Source organism: Trichoderma harzianum, assembly GCF_003025095.1.
Source record: "Trichoderma harzianum CBS 226.95 unplaced genomic scaffold M431scaffold_1, whole genome shotgun sequence".
NCBI classification, from domain to species: domain Eukaryota; kingdom Fungi; phylum Ascomycota; class Sordariomycetes; order Hypocreales; family Hypocreaceae; genus Trichoderma; species Trichoderma harzianum.
The window spans coordinates 1,865,951-1,887,942 of NW_020209249.1; the positions used below are offsets into that span (position 1 = coordinate 1,865,951).

Genomic DNA, 21,992 nt, shown 5'->3' on the forward strand with positions numbered 1-21,992 from the left:
CTTCTTCTTCATCTTCTTCATACCCATTCAGCATTTGCGCTGATTGTCTCTCAGCACTGCCATTCTTCCATGCGAAATCCGCATTGAGAGCATTGGCAAAGCATCGACGAGGAGGGAGGGCGATGGCACAGGTTTGCTAGAACTGATTCAGGTCATTGGTACTGTCGTCTGGTCGCTGATGATCCTTTGATGCAGATACCCGGAGCTCATATCCGTACGACCATCTTTGCGCCCAGTTGCAACCGAGGCTGGCTCCGAAGAGGCAGTGCATTCTGTGCAACTACCTTTGCCCAAGGTGATAATTTCCACAATACGAGCTGATCGCCTGTGTGGGGAAACGAGCCTTGAAAAGTAATGTGTACGAGTCCGCTCGGGTTTCTCACGTATTCATATAGCATCTGCGCTTCCCCGGACTTTTCCGCAACCCGCTATCTATGGAGTCCCTCCCTCCACCCTTTACGGTGAGACTCCATGCTGCTGACCAAGAAGATCCCCTTTATGGAGAACCATTGGCGCTGACGTTGGCTCCTACAGACTGGAAGTCACCGCCAAAACGGGTGTGAGCGATTATTAATCCCGCGCCGTTATGTTATCTCAAAACAAGGGCGCGCCGAAAGAGAGATTTGTGGAGCAAACCAATGTCTCGTATCCGCAGATGGACCAGACAAAGCTCGCTATGTTGGAGACTCGGCAGTTGCTGATTTAACGTGACTTATCTATTTATTCGGTCATCCTCCATTGCGTACCGCCCTTCATCACATTTACGTCCGAATAAGCTGGGTGATTCTTCAACATCAATTCCAAGCCAGCAGTTTCCGGTGCAAGTCATCACAATGGGACGGACGTCTTTTGAGAGCCAACCTCAACTAGAGTCGATTCAACTCGACACGACCACGCCTGGGGATTCCTCCTCTCTCTCCCCAGATGTCCCCTCGGAACACGAACATGAAGGAGTCTCGCTTCCTCCCGTCGACACGGGTAAAGACGCGATGCTGTTCTTGACGGCTTGCTTCATCATCGAGTGTCTTGTCTGGGGTGAGTGCACTGTCTGACCCTTTCGGTTATTGTTATGCGTATCGTCATGTGCTGCATGTCTAACGATAACATTGTCTTTCGCTGGACTAGGTTTCCCCTTTGCCTTTGGTATTTTCCAAAACTACTACAGCACTCATGAACCGTTCAAAGGCTCTTCTAGTATTGCCGCAATCGGTACAACTGCAATGGTAGGATTTCTCCTCCCTGTTTCCTTCCATCCGCTGCTCAATTGCAGTCGTCACCAACACTTGGCTGATTGTCGTCACAGGGAACCATGTACCTGTCCGCCCCCTTTGTTTTCCCTCTCATGAGGCTCTATCCCAAGCAAAACCGATATGGTCCCCTTGCTGGGCTCCTCATCATGTGTGCTGCTCTTGCATTGAGCTCTTTCGCACAAACTGTCTGGCACCTGATCCTGACCCAGGGTGTTCTCTTCGCCATCGGCGGCTCGATCTGCTACGGTCCCTGCATTCTTTACATGGACGAGTGGTTCGTGAAAAGGAAAGGAATTGCATTTGGAACAATGTGGGCCGGCACAGGCCTTGGTGGATTTGCAATTCCATTGTTGCTCGAGTTCTTGCTGGGACGATACGGACTACGGACGACACTTCGCATCTGGGCCGTTGCCCTCTTTGTACTGACGATACCTGTGGTGTACTTTATCAAGCCCCGACTCCCAGTCTCTGTCAAGTCGAACTACAAGCCATTCAAGCTAGGCTTTTTGCTTGACCGCTCGTTCTTGATGTATCAAGCAGCAAATATTGTCGAAGCCCTGGGATTCTTCATGCCTGGCCTCTACCTGCCGTCGTACGCCAGCTCGATCCTCGGCTCTGAGGCATTCCCCGCCGCGTTGACTATCCTAGCCGTCAACGTGGCTTCTGTGTTTGGGTGCATCGCCATGGGGGTCTTTGTTGATCGATTTCACCCTACTACGTGCATCATGATTTCGACCGTGGGTACGGTTATCGGGACATTCTTGCTGTGGGGATTTGCGACCAACATGGCCGTCCTGTACGTCTTTTGCGTCATATACGGCTTCTTCGCCGGATCTTATACGTCCACTTGGACTGGTGTTATCAAGCAGGTTACATCCAAGCCGAGCCAGACAGGCACTGCGAATGCAGGATCTGCTTTTGACCCAGTCATGATCTTTGGATATCTCGCAGCCGGCCGAGGCATTGGCAATGTTGTATCAGGACCTTTGAGCGAGGCCTTGGTCAAGGGCATGGCGTGGCAGGGACAGGCTGCCGGCGGCTATGGAAGTGGTTATGGTCCGGTCATTGCTTTTACAGGAGCCACGGCCGTGATTGGGGGCACGTCTTTCTTGTGGAAGCGCATCGGATGGATGTGATTTATTGGTAGCTCAGTACATGTAGTTGAGACAATCTCTCGGAAGACGTCGGAAGATAGAAGCAGCCGCTTGAGCCTAACCATTTTCGCTCCCATTTTGATTCTCGAGCTGAAGAGAGGCCCTCCTGACGAATGACCAATTTGTGCGGAGTAGTATCTACAGTGGCTCCGGCCAGCCGCCCCGTGGGGGGAGCCCTGGCGCTAAATCCTTTTCATGGCGGGAAATTGAAGCGATCGCAAGATGGTCGAATTGGCGAAAAGAAAGGCGCGGTAAAGTGGAAACCTTTGCGCTTCTGGTGGGTATGGAAGCCATTCTAGCCCGCTTCTTGCTTCTTCTTGACTTCAAAGCAGCAGTTGTTGCTTCATGTGGTGTAAATAGACGTGCAAGTATCAACCATGTTTCCCGGTTTCAGTACACACCCATGAAGATGTATGATTGACCTTGTTCACCAGCGCATTTTGAATACCATATACCGGCATGTCTTTGTTCACAATGGGATACAGAGTAAAATACATGCTTTGCTTCAATGAATAGCTCAACTCTCTGCGTGTTTAGTAGGTGTCGTATTTTCCAAATGCAAGCCTACGAGAAATTTCCGGCAATAAATCATTCGCCCTGTACACAGAGGTTACCTCCGCTCTATCGATACCACCTTGAGATCCTACACTAATGCTAACGATATGAGGTACTTGATCTGTATCCAAAAGGCAGGTTGCCGAAATAATACTATATTCTCCGTACATGTGATCTATCAAAGACGGGTTACTAGCAATGCTCAATCATTCTGTGATTGAACACTGCTGGGATGTCACATGGATGTACTACCTCGCGCCCGAGGCAATTGGGCTTGTTGTGCTGCATCTTGTGGTGATGGCCCAAAACACTCTCTTGCATAAAGTACTTGAGTACCTGATATCATGTATCCATGTATCATGCAGGTTGGAAGCTGAATCACGCTCAGATTCGCTCGAGTCCTTGCTTCCTCTGATTTGTAGAAGCGGAAAATATCTTTTCCCAACCCCTCTTCTTGCTCGAGTTCATCCTTCAGCCGCAGGCGGTTTGGCAGCGCTACTCCTCACCAAGATACCCAACACCGCTACTCTCCCAGTCAAGGCTTCTACTATACTTGACGTGATAACTGAGTCAATAGAAGACGAGCAGAAGGTCAGTTAGTATTAAATTATGCAATCTACTGGCGCCCAGGGAAGCTGACTGCTTGGATAGAAGCTCTTCTCCAGTAGTCAATTCTCTGCCTTCTGACTAGAAGTTTCTGGTTGCAAACTTCTCTAGTCCATCAAATGACCAGCTCTACAAAGAATAAGGTATCCAAGTCCAATAATGCTACACCTCACTTTGCTAGGAGAGGCACGACACTAACGTCGTTCAACGCGGTAGATAATGGAAGACCCAAATGATGGGGAAGTATTTCACAGAGTCTTCGATCAACGAGAGGTAAAGAGATGGGGTGAGAACAAGGTCAAGAAAAGCGGACCGGCCCTCCGTGAATATGAAGCAGCCACCTTGAAGTTTATTGCTGAAAAGACGACCATTCCAGTTCCCAAGGTGTATGATACCGACTGGCAAGACGGTAGGATGACGGCTTTGTATATGGAGTACATACCAGGTAAAACGCTCGATAAAATATGGGACGATCTGAAGAAGGAGCAAAAGGTTTCCATCGCCAGGGAGCTTAAGGGGTACATGGCTCAACTGCGCGACCTAAAGGGCACCTACATCGGGGCTCTTGATAGGGGCAAGGCATTGATTGGAAAGAAAATGCCTCACGAATGCGGCCCCTTTGAGACCGAGCGCGAGTTTAACAGTTACATCATGGAAGACATTACCAGCACGACGCCCAATATGCTGCGAAGGTACGCAAGGCACGCCCTTTCTCACAACCACGAGATTGTCTTTACTCATGGCGACATTGCTCCTCGCAACATAATCATTGGCGAAGACAAAAAGGTTGCCGCCATCATCGACTGGGAAGAGTCGGGCTGGTATCCGGAGCATTGGGAATACATGAAGGCGTTTCAGTACCTTGAGCCCATGATGGACTGGCCGGATTACCTGACCATTATCTTCCCACCCAAGTATGAGAAGGAGTATATTGGCCAGTGTTTCTTGGATAGTATCGTGTATCATTGAGGAGGGTAATGGGGTAGCTGGCGAGATTTTGTTGATATTGGGAATTTTCAGATTGATGATGGATGGCAATGTATGCAAAGAGTCGGACTATAAGCCAGCTATATATATACCCATTACGTGTCAAGTTGCCCAGTATTTTGTCTCATTTAAAGTCTCATCATTGTGTATTTTGCATTTCCAGAACGCATACTCTATCTTCTCTATATACTCTTTGCTTCATTCCTAAATCAGTCTTTCCTCCATTCCTAAATCAGCCTTTCCTTCATTCCCAATTAGTCTGTCCTTCACTCCTAAATCAGTCTTTCCTCCATTCCTAGATCAGTCTTTCTTTCACTCCTAAATTAGTCAATATACAAAAATTTCAGCGCAACTTCACGAAAAGCACAGGTTTCCATAATCCAAGCCACTTCCACACCGTCCGAGATGTCCACCACCTGGATGGTTTACCGCGGTGATGGTCCAGCATCTCCCTGATAACTTCATCCGAACAAAAAATTTTCGCTCTCGGCGTCACAGTCCCCTTGCCAGTGAAGAGCAACATGCATACGATTCTTTGCGAGCCCGCTTGAACCGCCTGTTCGAGTAGTGTAAGCCCATTGTCGTATCTAAGGTCCAGCCGGCCGCATCGTTGCTTCTCTAGAATCAGCCATACACTCCTCTCAATATCCCAGTTGTCGCTCCCAGCTTTCCGGACGGCAAACATCAGCGGGGTTTCGCCTTGTGAATTCGTCTCGGAAAGGTCTAGGCAACCAGAATCGAGCAGCAGCTGAGTACACGAGTTATGCTTCAGAATACAGGCTTCCGCCGGCGTGCGGCGCCCAGGGCCGCAGTCCTGGTTCAAGTTGACTCGGCCCGAGTCCGCAAGCAGCTGGACATTTTCTTGTCTGGACTTCCTCAAGGCCCAGTGCATCGCCGTGTGTCCGTTATCGTCTACTTTGTTCAGGTCCACTCTCTCATCTAGAATGAGAGCCTTCAGCACGAGATGCTTGTTCCTTTTAAGATAGTTGGGAGTTGCTTCTGTCTGTCTTATATAGCCGGCGGCGGCATACATGGCGGGCGTTTTCTGGTTGTTATCCCCCTGGTTTGGGTCAATATGGGGACTCCGAAGTAATGCCTTGACGTTACGGAGGATACCATGTTTCGCGGCCAGCACGCAAGCGGTACATCCGTCGTCATCTTGTGCGTGAACATCGACCCTTGAGTCCTCCAATAACATGTTAATGACGTGTACGCTCTTTATTCCGAATGAGGAGCTGGCCACCAATAATGGAGTCATGCTGTTGATGTGTTGTCCATTCGGGTCCACTCGGTCATCGTCAAGAAACAGACGAACGATTTCCAGGTTGCACCGGTTCGCAGCCAATCCCAAGGGGGTTTCGTCCATGCCGTTGCGCTCATTAGGATCAACTCGGCCATCTTCAAGAAGTATGTTGACTACTCCCGTATTACCGAAAAAAGTAGCGAGCTCCAGGCACGACTCGCCGTTTCCGTCCCGTGCCCGAGGGTCAATTCGAGGATCTTGCAGAAGGAGCCTGACTATGCCCTCATGGCTATGTACGGCTGCGAGTGTTAATGGCCAGGTGAAGGCACTGCCATCACAGCAAGGTTCAGCTCCCTTTGAAAGAAGCAACTCCACAAGCCTCAGTTGGCCGTCGCGGGCTGCCACTTCAATGGGCCTGAAGCCACCAGGATTACGACGAATCTCAGTGTTGGCTCCATGCACCTCCAAGAGAAATTTCGCAAGATCATAACATCCCCGGCCAGCGGCGCAGTGCAAAGCGGTCAAGCCATCGGCGTTTTGTAGATCCACGCTGACATGGGAAAGATAGAGCTCTACGAGGCGCCGCTGGTCCTTCTTGGCAGCTTCAAACATTGGTTCCAGTAGGGACTCCTCGTCTAGTTCCATGAAGTCTTCGTCGTCTAGTGTCGTGATTATCTCTTGCGAGAGATTCACTGACCTCCCAGCTTTGATTGCCGCCGCAATTTGGATGAAATCTTGCACATGTTGCCTCTCGAACAGCAATTCAGCTAAGCGCATGTTGTTCTGTTTCTGGGCGATGCTGAGAACCTTACCCCATATATCTTTGGGAGCAAACACGTCCACCCGAGGAACGTCGAGAATACTTGAAACCACGCTCAAAAACCCTCTCTCGGCAACCCATTCCAAGGCAGAGCTTCCATCGTGGCGGACGTTGTGTCGATATAGAGTGCCAATGTAATGCCCATAGTATTCCTTGTTCGCAAGGCAAAAGTTGAGAATATCTTGAGGATTGTCCATGTATCTTGTGAGAACCCTGTCAAAGACATCAAAGCTAAGGGACGCTGGTGCTGGCTCGGCGGGATCTGAAGAGCACTGCTCCATATTGTTGTTGCGGTTGAGATTTGTCTTGCAATTGCGGTGATAGAGATCTTTCAATCGAGGAAGCTTGTCGTGACAGTGATTTTGAGAAGGTGTATTACCTTTCAGAGGACCACGTATTTCTGGATAGTTGAGAGACCGTGTTATATATCTTTTGGACTCCTTTGTCTCGTTGAATACACGGGGCATCTTGAGTGAATGCTGTTTGCGAATGGAGGGCGATTCCATTGAACAGAAGTATGAGAGGGACGATGGATTTGTCGAATTCTATTGTCATTATTAGAAAAGGCAAGGTTGCGTAGCAACAAAGTACTAAGGTTAGGTCAATCATCTTCAGTATCTCTTCACTTTGAACCTAATACCAGAGCCTTGTGCTTGACTCTTCCTTTTCCTTTTTCTTTTTTTCTTTTTTCTTTTTTTTTTTTTTTGCCTTCAGCCCTCTGATCCAAAGTGAATTCAACTCCACCTGTTGTTCTTTTATTTCGTTCAAGTACTACCTAGTACTAGGTACTGAAGTGCTATAAGTACTATTGGCTGTTGTAAAGAGCACTCAGACTATACTTTAGAACTTGCATTAATCTACCGCCCAGTCAAGGCACCTGATAGGTTCAGGTTACTGTAGATAGCCTCAACAAACTCTTTTTCTTTGTCTCCAGCCCAGTCCAATGTTCTACTACCTCAGGTACTGTACATTCTACCGAGCACAAGTGCCTGTCCATTGTACCTTCTAGAATTGTTCGCTGTGTTCAGCTAGGTAGATGGTAAGACTCCACTCTGCACTGCTCTTGCACTGCTCTTGCTTCAGGTACAGCGAAATACGTTCATCTCTACCAAACTGAACTGTATTAAACTCTCTTCTACGATCATACTCATGTTTCTTTTCGTCCGCAAAGATTGATAGCAAGTGGAACAAACCTTTGCCAAAGTCAACCAAGCCTCCCATAGGTCAGTTCAAATCCGCTCGGACGAACAATCCATGTCCTACTATACTAATGCTGTACAGTATGAAATCTAATCCTACCCAGGCCGCCGATGCTCCGAAATGCCAAAAACAGCAGAGAGAGGGGCAAGGGAACGAATGACAAAACAAGCCCCCCGAGAGCCGCTGCGGCAAGCAAGGGTCTGCTGCGAGCATCCGGGCTTCATTGGAGAATCCATGGCCCGACAGGCTGTTTCGCTCTGTTCTCATCCGGAGCCAAAATGGCGAAATCGAGGCGCCCGGTGGTGAGATTGAGAGAAATCCCACATTGCCTTCAACGTTGCAGAGCGATGGCCCGAAGGACGTGGGGCCCCATGAAGGACGATGGAGACACTAGGGATTTAGGCCGTCGTTAGTCGGAGGCGTATCTTTTTTCTTTCGTCTTCTGGGCTGTTTTGTCATCTCAGGTTCACCCTGACGATCATTGGTGTTCTCAATTTCCAACGGGCACGAAACACCAATGATGATCAGCAACGAGTTTACGTATACAGAGGAAAGGAGAAGACAGTCGTCGTCATCACTATCATCATCATCTTCTTCTTCTCCTTCTGTAAAAACCCAAACAAGGGAAATACAACAGGGAAGCAGTATGGAGTTGAAGAAAATTCCTTCTCCACGCAAAAGCAGCGACTTCCACCAACCCCGATGGCCCGAGATTTCGCAATTGCGGCTAACCCACCAAGGGACAACGGCTCCAGGCACACCCTTGGAGAGCCCGCAAGAGAGAAAAAAATTACTACCACTCGTACTTCGTCCTGCGCCGTGTCTCGCAGCTAATCTGGCCTTTGGCGGGCATTTGCACGCTGTTGATTGGCCTTGTGCCTCAAGCCATGCGGGACCCGGAGCATCGCGCCTCGAGCACGTCATCGCCAAAATCTCGAGCCAAATGCCGCCATTCCATAAATTTTGGTGGAGCTTTGTCAGTTCCTTCTGGCCCTTGTGGAGCAGCTGTTCTCTGTTCCGTCACCAAGATGCGAGCATGCAAGCATTCTATCTGTTCATCCCATCCATCTGGTGGGGGTGAAGAGAGAAGCGGTTCCTGTCCATCCACCAAGGGCTGCTTACGGGATCATCATTTGGTCCGTCCATTAGACGGCAAGCCTTGTCTTGGAAGTGTGTGTAATATGTGGATTGCTACGTTCTAGCATCTCCGGCGTGACCCCAAGAAAGCTTGCAGTATTTATAGTCTGGTGCTGAGACATCCACCCCCCATCCAGACTCTTCTTCCCTCTCCCTCTCCCCTTCTCCGTAATTTCCTCCTCATTCCGCCGTCTTCATACTCGTGTCGTCTCGTCTGCTCTTTTTCGAATCCTTCCTGTTGCTTGCTTGCGTGCTTCCCGCCGGAGCTTGTTGCGTGACTAGCCGTGTCGTTGACACCATCTCGAGCAAAAGCACTTAGACCGTTCTTACTACCCCACCATAGCCATGGCCAACTCTCCTCACGGCGGCGTCCTCAAGGACCTCTTTGCTCGCGATCTGCCTCGCCAGGCCGAGCTGCTGGAGGAGTCTGAGACTCTCCCCGCGCTTGTGCTCTCTGAGCGTCACCTTTGCGACTTGGAGCTGATTCTCAATGGTGGATTTTCACCTCTGGAAGGTATGTACATTGCCGCAATGGTTGTTGGTCCCTTGCAGTGAGCGCATGATTCCACTGCCCCGCGCGGCTGTTGGCGCATGGAAATCAAATCGAGAAGAGGGGAGACGGGATGAAGCTATCGGTTGGTGTCGCAATTGCAATTAGCTAACGTCTTTTTGCGCGTAGGCTTCATGACCGAAAAGGATTACAACCGGTATGTCTCTAGCATTCTCACGAAGAGGAGGGTGGCATTGGGATTCATGGAACTCGATTCAGCTAACACGGCGCTGCCAGAGTGGTCAAGGAGAACCGCCTCGAAAGCGGCTTGCTCTTCAGCATGCCCATCACCCTCGACGTGAACCAGGCCCAGATCGACGAGCTGTCCATCAAGCCGGGCGCCAGACTTACTCTGCGCGACTTTCGAGATGACCGAAATCTAGCCATCCTGACGGTCGAGGATGTGTACAGGCCAGACAAGTAAGCTCTTCTGAACGCATTCTCAGCGCAAGTCTGCCCGTTCAACGAGATTTGTGCTAACAAGATTGCGCGCAACACTAGGGTTCAAGAGGCCAAGCTAGTCTTTGGCAGCGACGACGACACCCACCCCGGTGTCAAGCATCTCTTCAGCGTCGCGCAGGACTTTTACGTCGGTGGAAAGCTCGAGGCCATCAGCCGCCTTGAGCACTACGATTTCCTCGACCTGCGCTGTAAGTCAAAGCCGTTTCATGTGCCTGTCTGGCAACAAACCAGAGACAAGACTCTAACAGCAATAATTCAACAGTCACCCCCGCAGAGCTGCGATCGCACTTCAACAAGCTCGGCTGGCAAAAGGTCGTTGCTTTCCAGACGCGAAACCCGATGCACCGCGCTCACCGTGAGCTGACGGTCCGAGCCGCTCGTTCTCAGCAGGCAAACGTGCTCATCCACCCGGTCGTTGGCTTGACGAAGCCCGGTGACATTGACCACTTCACTCGTGTCCGTGTCTATCGTGCTCTGCTGCCGCGATACCCCAACGGCATGGCCGCCCTCGCCCTGCTGCCCCTTGCCATGCGCATGGGAGGTCCTCGAGAGGCGCTGTGGCACGCCGTGATCCGCAAGAACCACGGCGCCACTCACTTCATCGTCGGCCGTGACCACGCCGGTCCCGGCAAGAACAAGAACGGCAAGGATCACTACGGCCCCTACGATGCGCAGATCCTCGTGCAGCAGCACCAGGAGGAGCTGGGCATCAAGATGGTCGAGTTCCAGGAGATGATTTACATTCCGGACCGTGACGAGTACCTCCCCGCCAACGAGATCCCCGAGGGCACTCGCACCATGAACATTTCAGGCACGGAGCTGCGCAACCGCCTGCGAACCGGAAAGGAGATTCCCGAGTGGTTCTCGTATCCCGAGGTCGTCAAGGTGCTGCGCGAGCAGAACCCGCTGCCTCGCGAAAAGGGCTTTACCGTCTTCCTGACGGGCTACCAGAACAGCGGAAAGGACCAGATTGCGCGCGCTCTGCAGGCCACGCTCAACCAGGGCGGTGGCCGGTCCGTGTCTATGCTTCTGGGCGATACGGTCAGGTCCGAGCTGTCATCGGAGCTGGGCTTCAGCCGCCAGGACCGAAGCCTCAACATTGGCCGCATCGCCTTTGTCGCCTCGGAGCTGACCAAGGCCGGTGCCGCCGTCATTGCGGCCCCGATTGCCCCCTACGAGGATGCCCGTCAGCACGCCCGCGAGCTGGTTGAGAAGTCCGGTCCCTTCTTCCTTGTCCACGTTGCCACACCGCTCGAGCACTGCGAGAAGACGGACCGCAAGGGTGTTTACCAAAAGGCCCGTGCCGGAGAGATTAAGGGCTTCACCGGTGTCGACGACCCTTATGAGACGCCCAAGAAGGCTGACCTGACTGTCGATTTGACGCAGCAGAACGTCCGCTCGATTGTGCACCAGATTATCCTGCTTCTTGAGAGCAACGGTCTCCTGGACCGACTGTGAGCGAGCGAAGATCTTTTCTTTTTGTCTTTTAGTTATTTTGGCTTTGTTCTGCTTTCCCAATTAAAGTATACATGTATATACTCTGCGTGGGTTGGAAGGGATAAAGAGTTGGCGTTTGGATATTGAACATGATGTTTACCTTGATGGAAAAGAAGTCCAAGAAGCATTTGGTCAAATGGCTTTTAACATAGAGTTGGATACGATAGATTACAACGTCTCTGAGTTAGTACAGGGCGAGGATTACGCTCCATGATATCCATTACTTGCAAAAAACGATATTACCTACAATTTTCTTCACAGTTGCTACTACGGTCCCTGTCTTATGAGGAGGCCTGTGCTTATGAGGGGGCTTGTGTTTATGAGGAGGCTTTATGCCGCAGTGACTACATGTAAGTTTAATCTACTAATTCTTTATGTGGGAGAGGTCACTGAAGGAACTACAGGTGCCACGGTGTATTGATGCCATGCTTGTGAATTCCACTCTATGGACCTATATCCTACACTTTCCATCTGTTCATCCCATACACTGGACACAGCTCGAAGCCCCTGTCCTCAGAAGACAAAGAAAATAAGAGCATGTATGATGTGGTGGCAAGATAAACTGCGAGCCACAGTTTGTTTGAGGGTTGTTTGCATGTCCCAAAGTGTTGGTGCGACTTTGAGTGTCCAAGGAGGCGCAGAAATGATGGAAAGATGGAAAGTCAAGCTTGAGCTGTCGAAACTTGGATTTGGGTGAATGGTGTGGAATCTTGAAAGTAGCTCCCAGATGAGCTCACCCCGGATAACAAAGTGCTACCGATAATCTAATCGACTCTGGAGCCGCTCATCATACTGAGACAATAGCCGGGAAGGCTTTCACACTTCTGTAGCCTCGGGATGACTGAGCGGACTCTGGAGTTGATCAGATTAACGGTAGCATTGGAGATCCTAGGGCTACGCTCAGAAGGATTCCACCGTTTCTCGGTTTGCTGGCTTCAAGCACAACTGACAATCGGAGTTGTTAACTACTGGGTATTTCCGGTTGAAGAGTGAGGGAAGGGGGGAAAGTCAGCTTACTTCTGCTTCCACGGGGAAGAGTAAAAGCTGAATTACGATTGCAGGCGGCAATCGATCCCTAAAAGACGCCGGCGAGCATCCGGAATTACTTCGCGCATTTCTTCTCAAATGCATTTGCCCGACAGGTTTGTGAGTTATCAACGGAATGGCTCTATCTCTATATAGAGTCTCCCTGTTTGTTGATGAGTCACAGACGAGTTGGACTAACACATTGGAGAAGAAATACTGCGGGTTAATCCTCACGGAATACGCTGGTGTCTGTTAGGGATCTGCGAGAAAAAGAAAACAAGGGATGAAGAGTGAATGACTTGGTTCGGATAGTGTTAGAGAAGAAGAGGAGAAAGAAGGAGAGAGGGAGCAGGGATGTAGATGATGGACGGGGTTTATATATTCACAGAGAGAGAGAGACTCGAAAGAGGGGAAAGGGAGGACTTACATCATGATTGCAATGCTGATATGCATTCGTGGTGTTGTGATAATGCAACCGGCTTGCAGCCGAGCGTCGTTGATTCGACGAGTGTGTTGCCAGTGTGCCAACACCTGTCTTATCATTGGACCAGTGGTGATCCTGCCAGCCTCGTTTGCGACTGTGCGCATAATCAAGAGGTGGGATTTGAAGCTCCAACGGGACGAATGTTGCCATGATTCTCCACTGTTTGTTAAATATCACATTTTCCGGACTGTGACGATTGGCTGAAGCTGCAAGCATCGTCGCATTGTTGCATTTCAGAGAGTGTGAGCAGTCGTATCAAGCAATCCTGTATTATTACTAGACTTGTAGAGGTTATATTGTAATCATATTTTATTCATATTTACGTACTAATCATGAAGAGTAGAAGGTGAGTAAAGCTGTGGTATCTGGTTCAGCAGCCTTTTCGATTCAACCATCCAGAGACAATCCATACAGTAGCTCAATCTGATGGGCAACATGTGAAACCTCGACTATAATTGATGATAATGAGGCACAGGACTCCAAAGTTGTCGATTAGTGGGGACTGCGCCAGAAGAGGTATTGGGATGTACAATGGTACTTACTGTTGCTAGGAGGCAAGAATGCAGAGTACCTCGGTAGCTTTTGCTCTTGGCCCTTGCTCTCCCGTTGCAGGCCAAAAGATGGAATCCAAACCAGAACCCCACCTCCAACGAACACAACTGAGAGCTCACTCACTACAGTACGAACACACTACGAGTACATACGAGTACCGTTTAACTGGATGGAAAGATACAGTCTAGAGCGAATGCCACGTCAGGAAAGAGGGGGCGCACGCAAGAGTAGCAGAAGCAGAAACAGAAATAGAGCAAAGGGCAGTGCAGTAGAACAAGACGCAGTAAAGACGCAGTGCAGTTGTAGCGCAGTGCAACCTGACCAATCGTGTCCGTCGCCCGCACCTCCAATTGCACAGCGGCGTCAGGCCACGGTTGGGCGTCATTTTCATCTTCACCTCATGCAGCTCGACTTGCACTCGTCCGTTTCTTCTTCAAGGCCCACGGGTTAGGTAATCCTCCATCTGTTCTTCCCTTCTTCCCTTCTTCGTTTCCCCCGCGCCTCTTTCCATCCATTTTTCTTTGTTCCATAGATTCCCGTCTCTTTCTTCAATTTAAGCGCCCTGCCTAAGCTTGTGACATCACGCACTTTCCATCTTGGCACCAAAACTGATGTGCACACTTTAACTCGGCCGTCGCACAAAAGTCACACTGCCTTACGGCCGCCTCTACCTTGAACTACCAACAAAGCCCGTGCAGCCTCTTCTTTTCCATTATCTCTGATGCATGATAATCCATTCGTAGATGCTACATATTACCCCTCCAGACGAACACAAGACTGCATTAAATCATCCCCATAACCATCCAATTTGATCTCTTTTGATGCGTCCAAAAATGCACAGCACCTTCAGGCCACAATCCCGCTAAAACGTCTGCCCACATCAAAAGCTCCAAACGACCCACTCCTTGTCACTTTGCTCCCAAAGTACCAGTACTTGCTGCCTCTGTACCTCAACCTAAAACCTCGCCATCAGGCACCGCAGCTCCAGCACACGCGTCCCACTGCAGATGCTCATTGCCGCTCGCTGTGCCACCCGACAGGTGACCGGCCAGTACCAGCCTCGCTCGCCCCTGCCCTCGTACCGGTACACCAACGCAGCCCATCCCCAACTTCCCGGCCCGTTCTTTAGTAGGGGTCATCGCTGCCTGAGTGAGCTTCCGGCATCGATTTCGATTTCGATTTGATCAAACCCCTTCCCTTCACCGTCCCCTCACTCTTTTTTTTTTCTGACTGCAGTCAAACTTGCATCACAGCACCGTCAAATCTCAGCTTTTCCCGCCGGGCCAGCAGCTCGCCACTCTCGTTTGCCCATTGCCCCTGTGGCCTATCCCAGTCAACCAGTCTCTCGCCCTCCACCTCAAAGGGTCCTCCCAAAGCACCAAAGAAAAAACAAACCCCTGCTCGAAATCTCCATCCCTCTGCCTTGCCTCGCAGAACTCCGCAAAACCGCAAACCGCAAACCGCATCGCCAACTGAGAGCCCATCCCGCCAGCCCCCGATGGTGATTCGAGATGCCGTCAAAGGAACGTGACGACGACGTCAATGTCGACGACCGCATGCGCGACAAAGCCCGCCGCTCAAAGTCGGAGCGCAAACCTGATCGAGACCGCCCCCACCGCTCTTCGAAATCCGCTCGCAGCTCCAGCGATACGCATTCCCTCACATCCTCCGTCAGGCGGCACCGGAAGAGGGACGACAGAGACAGGGACCGAGATAGAGATCGAGACAGAGATCGAGACAGAGACAGAGATCGGGAGAGGGACCGCCTTCCTCAGCGCCCGGCCTCCATGTCTGACTTGGGCGTCGATGGCATGTCCAAGCTGTCCATAGACAAGGATCGCATCTCGCTGCCCTATCCGTCCTTTGACAAGGCTCACAGCAAAGAGTCCATCGTCAGCCGCGATGACATTGCGTCTACGTCTTCTCAGCCCAAGGCATCCAATCCCCTGACGCCTGAACCCACCGACGTTGGCGGTGGCAGCGGTGCAGCTGGTGGAGGAGGAGGTGGTGGTGGTGGAGGCAGTGGAGGTGGAGATGATCGTCGATTAAGGCCTGAAGACGCTCTTCATCGATCTTCGTCCAAGAAGGCTTCTCGTCCGCCTACGCCTCCCGAAACAGATGTCTCCGCCGCAAAGAAGCGTGCCGACGACCTGGACCGCGGCAACAAGTCAAGCATCTCAAGATCAGGCTCGCGCGCTGAAGACTACGACCGCGGCAACAAGTCGACCGTCTCTAGGTCAGGCTCGCGCGCTACCGAGGAGAGATCCTCCAAAGTTAGCCGCCGCTCATCCACCAGCGCGGCAACCCTGATACGCTCACCCAGCAACAAGATTCACGACAAGCTCCGGTCCTCTGTGCTCTCACGCTCCTCAAGCTCCGCCTCACGCCACACATCCAAGCGGTCTTCTTCCACTCGCAGCGTCAAGAAGAGCAAACCCGAGCCGCTGCATGTCGACTCCTCTCCGTCCAGCGCCCAGGACTCATCTCCCAAGACGCCCACCCAAGCTCACCAATTCCCTCACCACCTCTACGGCGACTCGAAGCGATCTCGTACTCCCGCCTCCGGCGTTGACGGCGACGACTATGCATCCACCATTAACTCGGGCACCGCTACGCCCGCCATGAAGGCGCCCACTCATCCTCCGCCTCCCCCTCCTATGCCTCCGCCGCCTCCCCCTCCCGCCGTCGACGTCCTCGAGATACCCAGGGTAGACTACCTACTACAAAATGGTGGCCTCTCGCAGCCGGTTACTAGACATTTCTTATCAGTCATGCCTCTCGTCAACGGCACCCTAAGGCCCGCAAACTCCCTCCTCAGCGGCGCCGAGACACTCTTCACCCCGTTTGTCAGCCTCCTGGACCAGTATCAAACAGTCCTTTCCAAGCAGGGATCCGTTGCAGTGGCCACTGGCCATCGGTCAGTCGCTCGCCGCTTGCTCGACCGGCTCGAAAACGTCTTCTCCCGAGATCTGCCGCCTCACGGCTGCTCCTGCATCATATGCGAGAAATCCAACGAGCCTCACCGCGGCCTCAACTGGGGAGATGTTCTAGAGTGGGTCAGCGGACGCATTGAGCTCCCTTCATGGCCGCCCTTTGACCTGGCAGACATTGGTCACAAGGCAGCTGAGATATCGGGCGAAGCCCCGCCAAGGCCAGACTCGCCCATCCAGCTGGATCCCGACATCGCGGAAGAGTTCAGGGAGCACTATTTGCGCCAGTCCAAAAAGGTCAGGTCTGCAGTCGACAGGTGGCTCACCAGCACGGGTGAAACGCCTGTGCCTCCCCCCCAAGATGTCGACGACGAGACGCTGAGTTTCGCCATCCTGACCAACCTGGACGCCGAAGACCGCCCCTACTTCAACGCCCTCCTCGCCGGATCAAAAGAGCTGAGACCAGCAACCCGCGCCCCTACTCCCCTCAACCGGCCGCGCAACGACTTTATCGTCAAGACTGGTCTCTCACTGCAGCGGCTGTACCGCCTTCAGCAGGTTCCTCGAGATGCGGAGAGCGCGACATACCTCATCAAGAATCACCATACCCACGACCTTCTCATTACCTTGTCCAACATTAACAGTCAGGAGTGGGAGATTTTGACATCGGGCCGGTTTGATGGATTCCTGTGGTCTGGCGCCGATGATGACTTCAACGGGGTAGAATCAAGAGGCCCCACACCATTCCGAGGCCCTTCGGCCATGGGATCCCGAACCAACACCCCCTTCTCGCCCTATTCCCGCAACACCACGCCGGCATCCTTCATCAGCCTTTCGTCCACAGGTGGCGGGAGCCGACCCCCGGTTTCCAACGACGAAGAGATGGAGATGGCAGCCATTGCCGAGATTGAGCGTGAGATTTACCAGGGTATGGAGGCCTTGGAGGATGCATTCGAGAAGCTCCACCACCAAGCAGAGACGGTCCGAACTGCCCTGCGGCAGCGTGGGGCTGGCCTCATGCAGAATCTCCAGAGCCGACGACGCATCGACGTGCTCTCGGTTCCCGGCTCGGGTAACTCGCAAAACTCGGGCTACGAGAGACCTTCGTGGGCTGGAAGCGATGCTGAAAATGCCAGTGACGACGATTGGCAGATGGAAGAGTACGATCTATACCCCGATGACTCGGCCAGCAACATTAGCAGCAGCCGGCATAGGCGACCAAAGAGACGTGTTGAGCGTCGCACTCCGGCTCCCATTGAAGAGGAAGAGGAGCAGTGATGCGGAAATACGCTACATGGATGTCAAAGTGTGAAGAGAGAGTGTTTTTTGAGAGACAAAAATGTGCTCAGAATATAAACGAATTGATGACGAATAACGACAGCATTTCGAGTTTGACTTTTTATTTTCCCAACCCTTCTTCGACAAGCAAGCGAGCAAGCAAGCAAACCATGACACATGTCAGCTAAGCATGATGACATTTTTGCATGAATCAAGAATGGGACAAAGGTTATGCGTGTGGATGAGCGAGAGAAAGCTTCGTGTTAAAGATGACGAAGAGAGAGAGCGGTATTCGGGAATTTAGAGAGCATTTCACTGAGACGGGAAAAAAACAGAAAAAATGGCCTGTGTTTGCTGGCGAGGGAGGCAAATGTCGAGGCCGGGGCATATTTGGAGTTGATATGAACAATGTACCTTGTCGGATACCATTTGTTGTACGGATTCTTTGTTTCTTATTCTTGTGTTACCTTTTTTCTGTTTAACTGGTCTGGATGCGGTTGTTGGCAAGCAGTTGATTTGATGTTGCATTAGGCTTCCCCGTTTCCATTTCCTGTTTACTGCTCTTGTGTTTTTTCTGTCCTGTCCTTTTCTCGGAGAAGAGAGAGTGGGGGTTATTCTGCGTGCAATGTTATCATGCATAATGATTGTCTTGGTGATTTTACCTTTATCACTGTCATTTGTCACCTCCAACTACCAGGTTGATTGCTTTTTCAGGGGGGTGAAAGCCGCGCGTGTATCTATCAAGTTTTGCAGAGTCGAGGTGGGATTGGGAGCATGGCTTAATACGAATGAGATGTTCAATGCACTGTTGCAGCAAACAACAACCGACATACGACTGAGGTGTTATTGCAATAAATAACAGGTTGCCAATTACCCCCACTGAGTTGCCGCGTGGCAATTATAACAACTCAACGTTGACAAACCTGTTATGAAGCTGACTCTGGGCAACCTGACCGTTTGGAGGGGTTTCGTGGAGATGCAAGCATCATGGGACGCGTATGAGAAAGCGCAAATAGTTAAAGCCGGGGTTTAATTCCGTAACTGTTACGCGGAAAGAAGCCAATAATAAAACAATGCTACTGTACATATTCCTAATCCGGCATCATGAAGCTGAAGAAGCAATGTTGAGGAATCAAATCACAAAAGATAAGCACCAACAGACGCCACTCACACGTGTATATATGCGTTGCAGGTTGACAAAAAGCCCCAACGGCATTTTTCAAAAGCACGACGTCCGCAAGGGGCTGCGGAAAGGGCTGCGTTAAGATGCCGACACAGCTGCGGTTCTGCGGGCTCGCAGAGGTGCGGAAATCCGGCGCAAGGGCCGCAAGCTCATAGGCGAGGCCCCGGGCGGTTGCCGCTTTAGGCAAGTGTAGACAGCCAACCAGCGACAACCGGATGGCGCCGGCGAGGCTTTTGCGTGGTTGACGTTTAATCATCATTTTCGCACCAAAACGGAGATGTAAGAAAATGAAAGGAGAGAAAACCAGTGGGAACCTAATCGAATACGCAAGTGGGCGGATATTTGGGGGCAACATACAACGACAAAATAGAAAGAGAGGTGGGGGAGGGATGGGAAGGAGGTGATGGGGTGCGGAAATCCGCTATGAGGGAGGTGTGCCAACGCGGTGTATAAAAGAAGGAGTGCTGCTTCCTCAAGTTTCTTGATTCTTGGGGATTCGACACTCATAGCCATAGCCTTGTTTTCTCCTTTCTTCAGCATCATCATAGCCTCGTCATTAAACTCTTTTTATCATTTCCTTGTTCTTGTCAAGACCAACAAGAACTCACATCAAACCTAACATCAACATCATGCCTTTCCCCTACAAGAAGGACATCACCGGCGGCGAGCTGGTCGCCGAATATGCCCCCATCATCAAGGGCAAGACCATCCTCACCACGGGCGTCTCACCCAACAGTCTCGGCGCACGCTACGTCGAGACCCTCGCCGCCGCACAGCCCAAGCTGCTCATCCTCGCCGGCCGCGACCTGGCCAAGGTGAACCAGACAGCCGAAGCCATCAACAAGGCCCACCCGGACGTGAAGACCAAAGTGCTGCAGCTGGACCTTAGCTCGTTTGCTTCCGCGCGAAAGGCTGCTGCCGAGGTCAACTCTTGGGACGATGTGCCGGCGATCGACGTGTTGATGAATAACGCGGGCATCATGGCTGTGGAGTACAAGATTTGCGAGGATGGATATGAGAGCCAGTTGACGTGTAACCATTTGAGCCACTTTCTCTTTACGAACTTGATTTTGGACAAGGTTCTTGCGAGTGAGCTCAAGCGGATTGTCAATGTCAGCAGTGGTGGACATTGGTTTAGCGGCATTCGCTATGCGGATTTGAACTATGATGTGAGTAACGACACACAATATTTTCATTTTTGTTTTCTTTGTTTCGTTTCTATGGATGGGCTGACAGAAGATGTGACTTTGACAATACAGGGCGGAAAGACGTACGAGAAGTGGAACGCATACGGCCAGTCCAAGACGGCCAACATCCTCTTTTCCATCGGCCTGGCCAAGCGATTCGGTGACCGTGGCGTTCTGGCTTATAGCTTGAATCCCGGTGCCATCATTACCAACCTCGGAGCCCATTTAGACTTTGCACCGGGAGGCGATTTGGAGGTCTTGGGTAGGTTCTGGCCGTTTACCGATGTTTATACCCGGATCGCTAATTTTTGTCCTTTTTTTTTATATAGCGCGAGTCTCTCGAATGACTGGATCACCGTTTGGTTGGGAGCAGGAGAAGGAGATGCTTACACATGAACAAGGAATTGCTACTCACGTCTTTGCTTCTTTTGATCCTGTTCTCAAGGGTATGTTTTCCTGCTGGTCCCCCTCCTCTTTCTTTTTTTGGAATTATTTCCCGTTACACCCGTCTTCATTGTCATTTCTTAAAAGCAATAAGCTAACGTCAATTGCATTTGATAGAACACAACGGCGCATATCTGCTGGAAAAGGCTCAAGTTGCCGATTACTATGTCGACACCGTTTCTCCCCATGCCATTAGCGAAATTGAGGCCAAGAAGCTGTGGGACTTGAGTGTGAAGGCTGTTGGACTGTAAAAGAAGGGATGTGGTGTAGGATCTTTGATATCTGAGAAAATTTAGGATGAGAATAAAAGTTTACTTGAATAAAAGAAAAAAAAGGCAATATACTGAAGGACTCTATTTGGAGGACGTTCGGGAGCACGATCAAAGAAGAGCGTTGTGATTGGTGATTACAGACTGAGAGTGATGACTAATCTCTCAATCGGCTCTTAGATTAGTCCAGAGATGTATACAGGAATCTCCATGTTGTCGGTTGTCAGCTTCCAACACACTTCCTCGGGCCAGGCAAACTCTCACAAGACAATGCAGCAGTAGCCCCGGCTCTCGTAGAGAATACCAGCCGTCCAATGGCACACGTCAGAAGCGATCAACGCAAACCGAGACTTGAAACGGCAAATGCTGCGGAAACCCTAATTCTCCTTTGGGGGGGTCCACGAGGGTGATTCCCCGGAGAACGTGGATATCGACAGGGTTGCCGCGGGTATCGAAACCGACTGGTTCACCCAGCGGAATGGGCTCTCTGTCAGATTCGCATCTCATCTATAGACACCAAGAGCACCTGCCACGTGGGTGCTTGCTGGTCGATGCTACTTTGTAATTGTGCTATTCATGCTGTGTGCCTGTCGAGTCTACACCCTCCTGTTTTGCTGAGCTGGCCGGCAGCAGCAAGATCTGTATGTTTCTTATATTAAAATAACTTTGTATCTGTTCAGCATTGAATTGTTAGCTGGAGGCTACCATAGGCCATTGTTGTGTGTCTTTACTTACACAATGCTCGCTCATGTCCATATAGTTTGCTCTTCGGATATTCCTACTTACATATGTTTGTCTACCCTAGATCGCATCAATTTGCTTCATTACATAAGCACCCACTAAACCGTTACGAGAATTCGGAGTAATTCCCCAGCTCTTCGTCCCATTTTGAGCGTCGACTGAGAACTAAGTTGGCGCCGGGCTTTTGCTCTGCTCTCTTTTTGGGCAAATCCCAGCAAGCTGCAAGGAGATTTGGTAAGCTAAGCCAGTGCGCCCTGAGGGATCCCTGTGAGTGCTGAATGCTTGCTTCCCTGTCCGCCATCACAATCACAAGCTAGCCTAGGACTCTAGTCGATACGATGCTGTTGCATTTTGTGAACTCTGGCACTAGATCTGCACACACATCCCAAGGCATTGATCACGTTGCCCGTGGATATAGCCTTAGTGCTTGCTTCAGC

General features: G+C 51.1%; 9 protein-coding genes across 9 annotated transcripts; 6 read left to right on the forward strand and 3 right to left on the reverse strand.

Annotated features, from left to right (window-relative positions):
• Positions 1-833: 833 nt before the first annotated feature.
• M431DRAFT_73592 (hypothetical protein) lies at positions 834-2,386 on the forward strand (the record flags this gene model as incomplete). Its single annotated transcript, XM_024922142.1, has 3 exons — positions 834-1,035; positions 1,126-1,223; positions 1,304-2,386. The coding sequence occupies 3 exons, from the start codon at positions 834-836 to the stop codon at positions 2,384-2,386; spliced, it is 1,383 nt and encodes a 460-aa protein (XP_024780222.1).
• Positions 2,387-3,383: 997 nt separating this feature from the next.
• Positions 3,384-4,767, forward strand: M431DRAFT_502681 (hypothetical protein). Its single transcript, XM_024918188.1, has 3 exons — positions 3,384-3,550; positions 3,611-3,708; positions 3,782-4,767. The coding sequence occupies exon 3, from the start codon at positions 3,785-3,787 to the stop codon at positions 4,532-4,534; it is 750 nt and encodes a 249-aa protein (XP_024780223.1). The 5' UTR covers positions 3,384-3,550; positions 3,611-3,708; positions 3,782-3,784; the 3' UTR covers positions 4,535-4,767.
• A 160-nt stretch (positions 4,768-4,927) lies between these two features.
• Positions 4,928-6,407, reverse strand: M431DRAFT_537432 (hypothetical protein; the record flags this gene model as incomplete). Its single annotated transcript, XM_024921019.1, has 2 exons — positions 4,928-5,999; positions 6,201-6,407. Coding segments are annotated over 2 exons (1,279 nt in total), but the record flags the coding sequence as incomplete, so codon positions are not given.
• A 1,336-nt stretch (positions 6,408-7,743) lies between these two features.
• M431DRAFT_185802 (hypothetical protein) lies at positions 7,744-8,207 on the reverse strand. Its single transcript, XM_024913176.1, has one exon. It carries the CDS (start codon positions 8,080-8,082, stop codon positions 7,840-7,842), a length of 243 nt encoding a protein of 80 aa, XP_024780225.1. The 5' UTR covers positions 8,083-8,207; the 3' UTR covers positions 7,744-7,839.
• A 931-nt stretch (positions 8,208-9,138) lies between these two features.
• On the forward strand, positions 9,139-11,668 carry M431DRAFT_502682 (hypothetical protein). Its single transcript, XM_024918189.1, has 5 exons — positions 9,139-9,466; positions 9,632-9,659; positions 9,740-9,922; positions 10,004-10,152; positions 10,227-11,668. The coding sequence occupies exons 1-5, from the start codon at positions 9,298-9,300 to the stop codon at positions 11,420-11,422; spliced, it is 1,725 nt and encodes a 574-aa protein (XP_024780226.1). The 5' UTR covers positions 9,139-9,297; the 3' UTR covers positions 11,423-11,668.
• Positions 11,669-14,848: 3,180 nt separating this feature from the next.
• M431DRAFT_186090 (hypothetical protein) lies at positions 14,849-17,766 on the forward strand. The gene is made up of 2 exons (XM_024913179.1): positions 14,849-15,710; positions 15,765-17,766. Exons 1-2 carry the CDS (start codon positions 15,035-15,037, stop codon positions 17,729-17,731), a joined length of 2,643 nt encoding a protein of 880 aa, XP_024780227.1. The 5' UTR covers positions 14,849-15,034; the 3' UTR covers positions 17,732-17,766.
• A 290-nt stretch (positions 17,767-18,056) lies between these two features.
• On the forward strand, positions 18,057-18,806 carry M431DRAFT_502685 (hypothetical protein). Its single transcript, XM_024918190.1, has one exon. It carries the CDS (start codon positions 18,372-18,374, stop codon positions 18,588-18,590), a length of 219 nt encoding a protein of 72 aa, XP_024780228.1. The 5' UTR covers positions 18,057-18,371; the 3' UTR covers positions 18,591-18,806.
• On the reverse strand, positions 18,597-19,406 carry M431DRAFT_186070 (hypothetical protein). Its single transcript, XM_024913178.1, has one exon. It carries the CDS (start codon positions 19,267-19,269, stop codon positions 18,823-18,825), a length of 447 nt encoding a protein of 148 aa, XP_024780229.1. The 5' UTR covers positions 19,270-19,406; the 3' UTR covers positions 18,597-18,822.
• A 137-nt stretch (positions 19,407-19,543) lies between these two features.
• M431DRAFT_477022 (hypothetical protein) lies at positions 19,544-20,796 on the forward strand (the record flags this gene model as incomplete). The annotated part of the gene is made up of 4 exons (XM_024915530.1): positions 19,544-20,083; positions 20,174-20,363; positions 20,431-20,547; positions 20,663-20,796. 4 exons carry the CDS (start codon positions 19,544-19,546, stop codon positions 20,794-20,796), a joined length of 981 nt encoding a protein of 326 aa, XP_024780230.1.
• Between the last annotated feature and the right edge of the window lie 1,196 nt (positions 20,797-21,992).